Source organism: Ahaetulla prasina, chromosome 4, assembly GCF_028640845.1.
Source record: "Ahaetulla prasina isolate Xishuangbanna chromosome 4, ASM2864084v1, whole genome shotgun sequence".
Classification (NCBI taxonomy): Eukaryota; Metazoa; Chordata; class Lepidosauria; order Squamata; family Colubridae; genus Ahaetulla; species Ahaetulla prasina.
In genome coordinates, this window is record NC_080542.1 from 19285918 (window position 1) to 19299527 (window position 13610).

The 13610-nt window shown below is 44.7% G+C and overlaps 1 protein-coding gene across 5 annotated transcripts in view; it reads left to right on the plus strand.

Moving 5' to 3' along the window:
• STX4 (syntaxin 4) overlaps positions 1–13610 on the plus strand; it is a 48746-nt gene that overhangs the window by 11645 nt on the left and 23491 nt on the right. For 2 of the 5 annotated variants that reach the window (XM_058183512.1, XM_058183517.1), the window contains exons 7-11: positions 8014–8090; positions 8171–8308; positions 10113–10223; positions 11647–11783; positions 12339–13597. In XM_058183512.1, coding sequence (XP_058039495.1) covers positions 8014–8090; positions 8171–8308; positions 10113–10223; positions 11647–11727 — 407 coding nt within the window. In that variant the 3' untranslated portion in view covers positions 11728–11783; positions 12339–13597. Of the gene's footprint in view, positions 1–8013; positions 8091–8170; positions 8309–10112; positions 10224–10382; positions 11417–11646; positions 11784–12338; positions 13598–13610 lie in introns of those variants that run through there. The other 3 variants (XM_058183515.1, XM_058183516.1, XM_058183514.1) reach the window with 2 other exon arrangements.

Genomic DNA, 13610 nt, shown 5'->3' on the forward strand with positions numbered 1-13610 from the left:
TAGTCAGTTTCTCCCTCTCTCTATTGGCGGCCGCCATTTTGAATTTTAAAAAAAAAGAGGAGAAGTGATTCTTTGGCCTTATTGAGGTCTAGAAACTTAATATTTCATCATGCCTAAGGCCTTGGCAAAATCCAACAAACGCCAGGGGTCTCCATTGCCGGAGGAGCAAGGTCCATCAGGAGGGGTCTCTCCCAAGGCCCCTATTGCAAAGTGCAGCCGTGTTTCCAAGCAGAAAACCAAGGCCCCACCTACTTCAGGCCGCAGTAAGTCGTCTAAAGCATCTCTGAGGGATGAGCAGAGAATATGTAGTAGGGCAGTCTCTAATTTACCCTCTTCTTCAATGGCCAATCCAGAACCCAGTACTTCTGCTGGGTCTCTTATTCGAGAGGGTATTATTTCTACCTCTCCTGGTCAAGCTTCCTTACAATGTTGCCCAGTGGATATTCCTACAGACGCATTATGGGGGGGATCCCTTCCTCCAGTTTCTCATACAGTTGATGCACCAGTTATTGAGTCTCCTGAGGAGTTTTCTCAGATAGTTCCTTCTACTGCAACCCACGTTGTTGGTCAGGGGGCAGAGCCTCTTTTGCCTGTTTCGCCACATATTCAGGCAATCATTGAACAGACGATTCAAAGGACCCTTTTATCGGGCATGCAGATATCTGAGAGGGCTTCCTTGTCCCATTCAAGGCTATCAGTGAGGGAGGAGGATCCTGAAGAGGAGGAAATGCAGTCACAGCTGGGTACAGTCTCGCCTACCCACTCAGTAACTAGCCATCCCTCTCTTTTGGAGGGATTAGAAAGGAGATCCTGATCTGTCTGAAGATGAAGGGTTATTACCTGACCAGCCGGCATTTACTGGTCTTTTTCCTCCTAGTCTTTTTAAGTCCTTGCTTTTCAAGGCAAAGAATGTGGCTCAATTGAGTTCTTCCTCGGATCAACCTGTGGCATCATCCTCCAAGGGTGCATCTGACATTCTTTTTTCTGAACCTGACCGAGTTCAGTTCTATTCCAGCACCCCACTTTTCATGGGCGTAATCAAACGCCAGTGGACAGCCCCTGGTTCTTCTACGGTTCCTTCCTCAGCAGACAAAGCGTTTCTTCAATGTGGACCCCAAATTAGCTTCAGCTCTACAGACACCCACTGTAGATGGTCCAGTTGCAGCTCTGGCATCTTCCTCATCCATTCCGGGCCAGCCTGAAGAGAACCTTCGTCCAGAGGATGAGCAGGCGGAGCAAGTCCTGCAGAGAGCTCATCTAGGTGCAGCTTGGGCAATCCGGTCGGCTTCTTCAGCATCTTTCTTTAATAGGTCCACCTTGTTGTGGCTCAGACAATTACAGGATAAACTTCCAGCAGAGGATACTCGTATCCACCAGGACCTGAATAAGATAATTGCAGCTGTTCAATTTTCGGCGGATGCCACTTTACATGCCATACGTTTTGTTTCCAAATCCATGGCTTCAGCTTTGACGGCTCGACGCTTACTCTGGCTTAGACATTGGCAGGCGGATGCCTGCCACAAATGGAGGCTGGCATCGGCTCCCTTCGCAGGGGAGCTACTTTTTGGTGCTGCGTTGGACCCTCTATTGGTCGAGACTAAAGACAAAAGAAAGATATTACCTTCAGTCTATCGCAGAGGGGAAGCCAGATTTACTCCCTTTTCTCGTCAATCTTCCTTTCGAGGTTCTGAATGGGGGGCTGGTTCTTCCAAGTTCCAGGGGTCCTGGGCTCCTAGACAAAGAGGAGGTCATGATAGAGTTTCACGGGGTAGGCCCTTTCCTTCCAAGCGGCCCTTTCGTGGAGGAGGAAGTCGTCCATTCTGGCGTCATCGATAGGTGCATTGCTAGTCCTCCCATAGGGGGCAGGTTAGCCCATTTTGCGGATCAATGGGAGTTCACTACTTCTGATAATTGGGTTAAGAATACAATTCGATACGGTTTGTCTCTGGAATTTGTTTCCTTTCCAAAAGATTTTTTCATTCGCTGTCCGGTATCTAGGAACAGGGATAAACGGGTCCATATGGCGGCAGCAGTTAAGCATTTAATGGAGATTAGGGCTATTCAACCAGTTCCCGTAAGGCAAAGGGGACATGGGTTTTATTCTTTTTTGTTCCTAGTTCCCAAATCTTCGGGGGGCTGGAGGCCCATTTTAGACCTCAAGAGACTAAATTGTTTTATTGTTTATCATAAGTTTAAAACGCACTCTCTTCGTTCGATTCTAGATGGCGTTCGGAAGGGCGACTTCCTCACTTCCATAGACCTCAGTGAAGCTTATCTTCATATCCCTATTTTCCCGGATCATAGGAAGTTTCTCCGGTTTTGTTATAAGGGGGTTCACTATCAATATAGGGCACTGCCCTTTGGGTTGTCTTCTGCCCCGAAGGTTTTCACCAAGATCTTGGCTGCTATGGTAGCTCATCTTAGGTCCATACCTATTCGACTTTATTGTTATTTGGATGATATTTTAATTTTATCATCGTCAGAGTCAATGGCCAGAAGGCTGATTGTAGTTCAGACTCTTTCTTTACATGGCTTCTCTATTAATATAGAGAAAAGTCATTTGACCCCCTCAACCTGTTTACTTCACTTAGGAGCAAATATTGATTCCATATTAGGTAGAGTCTCTTTATCTCAGGAGAGACAGAGTAGTTTAAGATCTTTAGCTGGTTCTTTAATAAAGGAAAGCAGAGTTTCCTTGCTGTCATTATCCCAACTCCTGGGAAAGATGATTTCAACCATTTCCATCGTTCCATGGGCGAGATTTCATACTAGAGACCTCCAGTGGTTCCTGTTGCCATTCCAAAGAGCGGGCACAGGCAATTCCACTTCCAAAGTCCTACTGCCCAAGGAGGTTCGCAAGTCCTTCTTCTGGTGGTTGTCATCGGCGATTTCCAAGGGATCTCCTTTGCACGAGCCTCATCGTTTGGTGGTAACTACGGATGCCAGTCTTTTCGGTTGGGGTGCACACCTCAAATCGCTGCTGGCTCAAGGGAGCTGGTCCATCACTGAACGCCGTTTTCCTATCAACCGGCTAGAGCTACGGGCTATTTATCTAGCTCTTTGTTTTTTCCAGAACCATCTATCAGGCAAGCATGTACTGGTGCTCACGGACAATATCACAGCCAAGGCTCATGTCAACCGACAAGGGGGCACCAGATCCAAGTCCTTGATGAAGGAAGCAAGGACCCTATTCCTGTGGGCAGAACGGAATCTTCTGTCCTTGACTGCAGAACACATCTCAGGGGTGTCCAATATTCAGGCAGACTGGCTCAGTCGTCAAGTCATCGACCAGGCGGAGTGGCGTCTGCATCCAGATCTGTTCAACGACCTCTCACGTCGATTTGGCACTCCAGTGGTGGACATGTTCGCAACACGGCAGAACACGCAGCTTCCTCGTTTCTTTGCCAGGTTTCCAGATCATCTAGCAGAGGGAGTCGATGCTCTTCGCAGTCCATGGCCAGAGGGGGTACTCTCGCGTTCCGCCTCTCTCAATCATCCGAGTGGTCCGTCGGATTCTGGAGGAACAGGCAGAGGTCATCTTAATCGCCCCTCACTGGCCTCGGAGGTCTTGGTTCGCAGATCTCAAGTCGCTGTCAGTGGCTCCCCCCTGGAGGATTCCTCCCAGCAGAGTGTCGTTATCTCAAGGGGCTCTGGTTCATCCAGATCCTCTATGGCTCCAGTTGACCGCCTGGCGCTTGAGCGGGGCGCCATGAGAAGAGACAATATGTCTGCCAGGCTTATCCGGACTATGTTAGCGTCGCGGAGGCCTTCCACTGAGCGCATTTACTCAGCCTCTTGGCGGGCTTTTTGTTCCTGGTGTCAAAGGCGGGGTTTCTCCACTCCGGGTTTCCATTTTGCATATATTGGAATTTTTGCAGGAAGGGTTAGACAAGGGGTTAGCTCCCAACACACTTCGTAGACAGGTAGCAGCTATTTCCACGGTTTTATCCTGTGATCCACTGACTTCCTTGTCTCAACATCCTTCTATCAGGAGGTTTTCAAAGGGCCAAAATTTATGTCCTCCCGTGGTCCACAGATATCCCACTTGGGATCTTTCGCTGGTCCTAAATTCCCTAACAGGGCCTCCTTATGAGCCATTGAGGTCTACCTCTCTGAGGCTATTAACTTGTAAGGTTGCCTTTTTGGTGGCTATCACCTCTGCCAGAAGGATTTCAGAATTAGCTGCCCTCTCTGTCCGCAGTGATCTTTGTGTTTTCCATCCGGATCGAGTAGTGCTCCGTTTGGATCCTTCATTCATTCCTAAAGTAAATTCAGTTTTCCATCGCATGCAGGAACTTAATTTGCCTAATTTTGCCCTCACCCAGTCCACGGGTTAGGCGCCGTTGGCATACTTTAGATGTTCAAGAGCTTTGAGAATTTACATTAAGAGAACAGCAGAGTTAAGGAGAACAGAGTCCTTGTTTGTGTCTTTCCTTCCTGTTTCTTTAGGGCGTAAGTGACATCGTCCACTATAGGCAGATGGATTAGGCATACGATAGCTAAGGCTTACGAGATGAGATCCTGCCTAGGCCCCGCGTTTAACAGCGCATTCCACTGCAGTGCAGCTACCTCAGCGGCCTGGTCTACTCAGGCATCCTTGCCAGAGATATGCAGGGCAGCCACCTGGTCGTCGCCCTCTCCGTTTATTAGACACTACAGAGTGGACAAGTATGCTTGGCTGAAGCTGCCTTTGGCCGTGGGTGCTGCAGCAGGTACTTGTATCTGAGGTTGAATCTGTCCAGACCGATCCCTCCCGTAGTTAGGGACACTAGGCTTTGGTATGTCCCACTCTGACTGCTGTCTCCACCATAACGGAGAAGGGGCGTTGGTACTTACCTGAGACGCACCTTCTAGTTCAGTGGAGACAGCAGTCAGCCCCTCCCTATTTCGGTCTGGATCCTCTTTTGTTTGTTTGTTTTGGATAATAAAATTTGTTTCTCTATTTTCCACGACGCATTGAGTCTGGTTTCTCGCCTTCATCAAAATCTGGGGTTCCCAGCAGCAAGGGGCGGGACTTTCAGCTTCAACAGACTCAGTTATCCAATCTGAACAGAGGAGCTCCATCCACTCTGACTGCTTTCTCCACTGAACTAGAAGGTGCGTCTCAGGTAAGTACCAACGCCCCTTTTATATCCAATGAAACATCTTTTTCCATGTCATTTTTGTAGCCTGTCATTTGTAGATCCACTTTCAGTGTCTCTGTCTTGTCAGTTAAAACTTATTTCTCTTCTTCATTTCTTCCAAATCCCCCCTTTTTTTTGACATAGCCTATCTATAGAAGCAAACATCGCTATCAAAATTGTTGGTATTAATTTCTGATTTCATTTTTCAAAAGCGTCCACAGTATTTCCAGTGTTAAAATGTTTTGCATCATTCTGTAGTTGTTAAATCAGGTTTATGTATTTTCTCCTTTAATTAAACCTTTATAGTCCAATTTTTAAAATCTTTTTTATCTCTTTATGTTCAAAACAAGTTGATTTTTCTTATGGGAGAAATTCTTATTAATTGCAAAGTATCATTTCCAATTTATCTGGATTCTTTCTAAAACCAGTTTTTTGCTGTTTATTTCAAATTCCTTAAGCTTGTAGTTAAATTTTTCTTTCATTAACAATTGAAGGCAGACTAACCCACTATTTTTAGATGTATCGATCCAAAGGTTCTATTAGTAGTTAATACATAATCACATGTGAATTTAGTATCTTTTTAAAACATACAGTTTGAGCAAAACATCTACCTCACCTCCCAGTACTCAAAACCCACCGGAGACTGTTATTTTGAGGTCTCCTCATAAGGAGCAACTGTCTGGAACACTTGTGGGAATCACCTGTCCTTTCTTTGTCTGGAGAGATTTAAAAAGCCAATGCTTCATTGTTTGTCATAATTGTCTGTTCTGTTTTTCACAGAGCCATCTTCAGTCCACCATTTTGTCCTCGAGAAGTTACTACTTTATTTGTAAACTGCTTCCAGATGCTTCAGTATAGGAAGCAGTATAAAAAAATACATGAAATAAGGGAGAATGTCCACATGTGATATCCTATTTTCTATACTGTTTCTCTTTAAAGAGATAGCAGAAAAAAAGCAGAGATCTTGTGTTCTATTCCATGAACAGAATGTCCATTAATTTAACTGAAAAAAGTTTTTTAATTCTTAGTTGTGTCAGTAAATATAGAAATAAAAAAATAATGCAGAACAAACTAGTATGCAAATGTAATGTGCATAATGCCTTTTAAATGCAGATTTTTCTTCTTCAAAAAGAGGGTTAGAACGGCTTTTTAAAAATGCATGGCCCTGTAGCCCAAGGCACAGGAACATACTATAATGTAACTCTGAGACTTATCCAGTTACATCTTCTGAATATGTAAAATGGGATGGCTAGAGATTATTTAATCCCTCCCCAAATATTAGGTTTATCTACCAAGCGAGCTGATCAGGCATTTTATGAGCAATTCTTTGAAGTACTCTTGCCAAAACAATTTGAGTCATACTTCTGAAACAGCACAAAGGCTTCCCAGAACAACTGATTGATATATTCTGAGAAATTAAGGGAACTTTCTGGAAGGAAAATGAAGCATTCCACTGCCAGCTTGTTCCATTTTGTAATTTGCTGTGAAATCCCCACCAATATAGATGTTTGGATGTACATGTGTGAAAAGAAATGTGAACTCCACAGTTGAATATCACATAATTTTCCAACCTCCTACAGCTGGCCTAAGTAGTTGGTTTAAATTCAGTGTATACATCTGATACGTTCTTTGTAGCCCTGGGTATAGTAAAAGACAAAAGAGCATGCGCAGAACAGCAACAACAACAACAACAACTGGGCACCTTGCTCCTGTGAAACTCAAACCTGCCTTGGCAGGTTTCCATTTGTAAAAATGTCATGTTCATCAGTAACCCTTATGAGGAAGAAGATAGATACACTGTTACTTCTTTGTGGCTGATTTCAGGCATCAGCCTAACAAAAATGGGAGAGTGTACCTCCTAGTGTATTCTCCATCAAGGTGAAAGGCATCAGACCCACAAGAAAAGGGTAAATGCCTGTTTTATAGTTTAGTACCTGGGATCCTCATTCCCTGGTTTTTAAAAGCAAACTAGGGAAGACAACCTAGAAGGGACCTTGGAGATCTTCTAATCCAAACCCCTGCCCAAGACAAAAATCCTTAAAGCATCCCGGACAAAATCTTTTCTAGAAAATCTGCAGCCCCAAAGTTGCATGTGCCATTAGTCTCCTATTTGTAGCCCTTGGAAGCCCATGATTTCTTGAAAACCAAAAACACTGTTTCTCTTTTGAGGAGAAAAGTAAAAACTTATCCAATGTAAGCGGTAAAAGAGAGAGATCACAATTAATTGCCTGTCCCTTCTCAAAAAGCTTGATACAGTCTTCCTGGAAGAAGTTTACTAGAGTTTACAGGGTTACCTTTTATGTTCCACCTCTGAATGTTCAGTTTTATAAAGCCCTTCAGCAATGTGTGCTATTTATATATTAACCAAGTCATTATCCCTCAAAAAGGTAGCATCTGAGGGATAATGCCATCCTTTAAAGCATGTTTCTTAACCGTGGCAACTTCAAGGTGTGTTGACCAACTTCTAGCATCAAAAGTTGAAACAACTACTAGTACAATCACATCACAGTCATTTCAGCATCTCTGTAGCAAATGGAAAGAAAGCAAACAAGCAAAAAGTTATCTGATGATATCACCTAGTTGTGAAATATGGAGGGTTTTTACCCCTAACTTTATCCGTTTCTCTGCCTTTCAGCTATGCAGTTTGCCATGAGAGGGCATTGTGGTGCCAGCACAGAGCAGATAATTTCAGAATCCCAGTGCACCCCTTGACGTTTGGGTCTTATGCTTCAGATAGAGCCCCTAAATTTTTGGATCCTGTTCATAGGCCAAAACAAGTGTCAGAGTGCTGGGAAAAAGATACTTTGAACTTCATTTCCTTTTTCTGATGGAAGAGTGAAAAAAACCCTCTTGCTAATTGATATTGACACTGTATTTTTATTCATTGCAGCTGGTAGCACAGTGGTATCTGATGACGAGCTGGATGAGATGCTGGAGAGTGGTCAAACAGAAGTATTTATTTCAAATGTGAGTATCAGAATATTGGGGCCTTTGAAAGGAGGAAAAGGCTCTAAACAAGGGGATTCATCTACATCTTTTTTGTGCAGCTCATGAAGGACACACAAGTGACAAAGCAGGCTCTCAATGAGATCGAAACCAGGCACAGTGAAATCCTGAAATTGGAGCGCAGTATCCAGGAGCTACATGACCTGTTTATGTTCCTGGCTACAGAAGTGGAGCTGCAAGTATGAAGTGGAAAGAGAAAAGCAAGGAGATTGTGCTTTGGTCAGATTTTGTTGAATCAGACAATCAGCCCAATTACCTTAGTAAGGTTTACACTGACCAGCTGTAAATCTTACTAAGGGTAAGGTAAATGACACTTTTATGGTGTCATTTCCTAGCTTCTTTAAAGATGTTAACCACTGACCTTTGGATTTCTTGCATGAAAAGGATAGGCAATACTTCCCCAAAGAGAGAAAGGAATCTTCGTGCAGTCCTCTTATTCCCCCTTTTTACCTATTGTAACTCTACAAGCATCCAGTCTCCTTCCTATCAGTACTGTTGTCAAGAAGACTTTCTAGGAAGTTTTACTCACCAAGAGCTGTGCTGGTGCAGTGGTCAGAATGCAATACTGCAGGCTACTTCTGCTGATTGCCAGCTGCCTGCAGTTCGACAGTTTGATCCTCACTCAGCATTTCATCCTTCCAAGGTCAGAAGATTGTTGGAGGACCCAGATTGTTGGAGGCAATATGCTGACTCTGTAAACTGCTTAGAGTGGGCTGTAAAGCACCATGAAGCAGTATATTTATTTATTTATTTATTATTTCAATTTCTATACCGCCCTTCTCCCGAAGGACTCAGGGCGGTTTACAGCCAGCTAAGAACAACAAATATAAACATTAAAAACAAATTTAAAAGATTAATTTAAATAGGCTGAAAATTCTAAAAACTGCTAAAAACCCTCATTAAAAAACTATTAGGCCAGTCCTGCATGATAAAATAAAAGAGTCTTCAACTCATGCCGGAAGGCCCGGAGGTCAGGGAGTTGGCGTATCCCTGGGGGTAGCTTGTTCCAGAGGGCTGGAGCCCCCACAGAAAAGGCCCTCCCCCTGGGGGTCGCCAGTCGACATTGTCTGGCCGACGGCACCCTGAGGAGACCCTCTCTGTGGGAGCGCACTGGTCGATGGGAGGCCACCGGTAGCAGCAGGCGGTCCCGTAAGTAACCCGGTCCTAAGCCATGGAGCACTTTAAAGGTGATAACCAATATCTTGAATTGCACCCGGAAGGCAACCGGAAGCCAATGCAGCCTGCAAAGGATAGGTGTTATATGGGAGCTTCGAGCCGCTCCCTCAATCACCCGCGCGGCTGCATTCTGGACCAGTTGAAGCCTCCAGGTACTCTTCAAGGGGAGCCCCATGTAGAGAGCGTTGCAGTAATCCAGGCGGGAAGTGACAAGGGCGTGAGTGACTGTGCATAGGGAATCCCGGTCCAAGAAGGGACGTAACTGGCGTATCAGGCAAACTTGATAAAAAGCTCCTCTGGCGACGGCTGTCATATATTCTAATGACAGCCGTGCATCCAGAAGGACGCCTAGATTATGAACCCTCTCCGTGGGGGCAAAAGACTCGCCCCCCACAGTCAGCGATGGCCTCATCCTTGTACCGGGATGCCAGCAACCACAGCCACTCAGTCTTGGCTGGGTTGAGCTGGAGCCTGTTTTTCCCCATCCAGAGCCGTACGGCTTCCAGGCACTGGGACATCACTTCAGCAGCTTCGCTGGGGTGGTTTGGGGTGGAAATGTACAGCTGCGTGTGAAGCAGTATATCAGTCTTAAGCGCTACCACTATTAATGATGCAAACGTTGAGCCGCTACATTTGAACAGTTTTGAACTGCCATTTGCTTGCTTTGTTTTCACTTTGCTACTAGTTGTCCCATAATCCTGCAGTGGAACCTCTTAGTCCACTGCTTTTTCTGTTCTGCCCTCCCAAGAACTGTTTATCTTCACCCGAAAGCTCCTTACCTAAATGTCCCCTTTTGATTCCATTCAGGGAGACATGATTGACCGGATAGAGAAGAACATTCTAGACTCTGGGGACTATGTCAAGAAAGGGCAACTGCACCTTCATCAAGCCCAGGAAAATCAGAAGAAAGCTCTTAAGGTAAACTGCCCCCATCTGCAGCCCTCAACTTTTCACCACAGTGGAGCCCAAAATCTCGGTTGCTAAGTGAGACAGTTGTTAAATGAACCACTGCAGTTGGTTAAATTAGTAACATGTTATTAAGTGACTCTGGTTTTCCCCATCGACTTTACTTGTCAGAAGCTGGCAAAAGGGGATCATGTGACACCCCATGACATGGTGACTGTCATAAATAGGCGTCATTTGCCAAGCATTTGAATTTTGATCCCGTGACCCTGCGGAGGCTGCAACAGTCGTAAGTGTGAAAACAGGTCGTAAGTCACTTTTCTCTGGAGTTTGAATGGTCACTTAAAAGAACTGTTGTAAGTCGAGGATTACCTGGATTCAGTACACACATTCTACCATGTTTCCCCCAAAATAAGACCTAGCCTGATTCTTACGCGTGTACCTAATAAGGGCCCTACCCCAAAAATAAGCACCCTAGTGAAGAGGGTGGCCGGTCAGCATAGGAGGTGGCAAGCACATGTGGGCCAGCGGTGTCCAGCAGCAGCCCACCGAGCGCAAGTGAGTTGATTATCTGTCCAAGCAGCAGGGGCACATGATCTGAACTCACCACAAGCCCCAGGAAAGCTGAGAGGCTGGAGTGGCAGCTGACTGCAGGAGACTTGTCTTTGTGTGGCGGCACTGGAAGCAGATGGCAGAGGCGCAGGAAGAAGGCAGGCGATCCAGATGCACTGCGGGAAAGCCGAGAGTCAGTGGGATGGAGTGGGCAGCCGGCCAAGGGAGTTTTGTTTTAACATCTCTCGACTGGTCTGTGGCCATCCAGCTTACCACCCACCCACCCCCTGCACATCTGCCTCCATCTACGTCTTGGACAGGGAATCAATTTACCTGTGCTGCATGGGCTGCACAGCCCCAGGGTGCGCCAACCATGGGACTGGCGGTCTATAGCTGCTGCCGGATACTGTCAGTCTCCGGATGCTTGCCGCCTCTTGTGCGTATGCCAGGAATGGGGCTCCCAACCGGGCTGATCATCCTGAAATTGTGTTTCCCCAAAAATAAGCCATAGTGCTTATTTTAGAGCCCAAAAAAATATAAGACTGGTTTTTATTTTCGAGGAACACGGTATAAAATGAAATACCCTTCTGCTGTATCTTACAAGAGTTAACTCCTGGGAGTTTCTGCTTTGAATTGTGGGGGGGGGGAGGCATGGCAGGGTGGGACAATATTTTGAATCCTTGCAGTCCAAAATAGCTAGTAGCACATGGTGAAGTCTCAGGGAGATGAAAAATGCATTGAACAAGTAGGCTGTGTGTGAAGAAGTTCCTTTTTTATTCCCTGAAGTTAGCAGAGAAAGAATCAGTATAACAGGAATGGAGATGTTTTCTTATCTATATTTTTTTACATTTTTCTGCCTTCTCTATTTGCCTTTGGGGCTCTGCAGAAGAAGTTCATGATTGGCATCTGCTTGACCATCACAGTAGTCATCATTATTCTCATCATCATCCTGGCCCTTACAATTTAGAAGGACTTCCCCATCCCCTTGGGTCTCCCTTCATGCTGCATGATCAAAGCCTGATGGTACGTACAAGGAGATGAAAACCCAAGGTTAAACTTGGGCTGGGTTAAACCTGGTTGGCCCACTAAGCAGGCTTGAACAGAGACCTGGTGACGAGATACATCCCTAAAAGTGCTTTATCTTATAATGTATTAAACTTGTATTTAAATTATAAAGTATATGAATATATGAGCAAAAGAAAATGGTCATAGCCATTTAACTAGACACATTGCTCCTATATGCACTTTTTCTGACAGTTAAAGGATGCAAATCTTTTTGGCATTTCACAGAGATAGAGATGCTTTCTTAGTGTCCCATGTCTCCTGGAAGGAAGTGAAAACCTTGGAAAGGCTTATTGTACATGTTAGGCAACTGGGAAGGCTATGGGATGGCCAGCATATTAGATCAGGGTGGCCCAAACTATAGCTCCCTTACAACCTATGGACTTCAACTCCCAGAATTCCATGCTGGCTCAGGAATTCTGAAAGTTGAAGTCCACAGGTCATATATTAGAGCTTTTCAGTTGGGGTCAGAATGGAAATAGTGACTCTCTGGAATTGTTTTTCGTTTCTTTTTAGGAGTTCCCTCAGGCTGCATTTCTATCCTGGAACTGTTCTCCTTTCACTGAGGAGGCCTTTGCACTACAGATGACTGGTGGGGCTCCTCCAGCCCCTCCATTCCTGGAAGCACATGCTGCCTATGCCTAGAAACCTTCCCAATGTTCAAAACCATGTCCAGGTGCCTATAACGGTCATAATCTAGAAGACTGTCTCTGCTGCTTTGATTTTGACCTTTGTGGATTATTTTTGTAAGATTTTCCTCAATGGATTCTGCAGTCCTGACACAGAAACGATGATCATGAAAGAATCCTCAAAGAAAGAACCCTTTGTTGTTGTTGTTGTTGTTGTTGTTTATTCTTGTAAAGACACAACAAAGCAACACCATGAGCAACCCTAGTTTTCCTTTACTGATCATGGCACTTTTCCCCCCTCTAGTTCTCTCCCAAATCCTGCTTCAGCACCTTCCTCAACCTATCATAGCTCGTGCCATGTCACTTTAAAAAAATAGGCTCCTCCCCACCCAAAATATTCTGTGTTCACCAGAGAGCAAAAGAAGATAATAATATTCTGCAGAGGTTGGAGCAGATCTTGATCCTTCCCATCCTATGCTCAGCCATGCAGGGGGAAGTCTACTCTTCATCCTGAGATGATCTGTTGGATTTTTCTCCTTGTTTTAGAGACACAACCTAGTTTGATAAAGATTGGAAGATGAACACATCCTGGTCCATTCTTAGCTGAAATATTGGGGTTGCCAAGCTATTTTCCAATTTCCTTTAGAGCTGTAGCTGTGTCTTTTCTCCACCTACGTGCCTTAGGAATTGTGTGCCCAACTTTTGGTCGTGACTACAGATTACTTTATTCTCTCCCTTGGATCTTTTGATCCTGATTAATATCCCAGTGCCAACTTTAAAAGGATTGAGAGTGAACTATACAAACTGTCCCTTGTGAGATTTGCACAGAGACCAAAATTTGCACAGACGGCCTAAATATGTTCAGAGGACCAGGTTAAATCAAGGTCCAAAACAGTCTAGCAAGTCGAGTCATCTGGTGTGTTTTTCCATGCAAGTCCAGCTAAATTATTTTGGGAAATCATGACGCAAGTGGAAATTAGGATCTCCTGCTCCTGTTTTTAAAAATCCAATACTTTTATATTTTGGGGGGGAAATATCAGAGAATTAAGCTTTCCCCCACCTACCCCAATTGCTTTGAAGTCTCAATGTACTCAAAAGCAGGCTGACTATATTTTGTAATATAAAATAAAAGCACTTTTAAAAACAGTTACAAATTAGT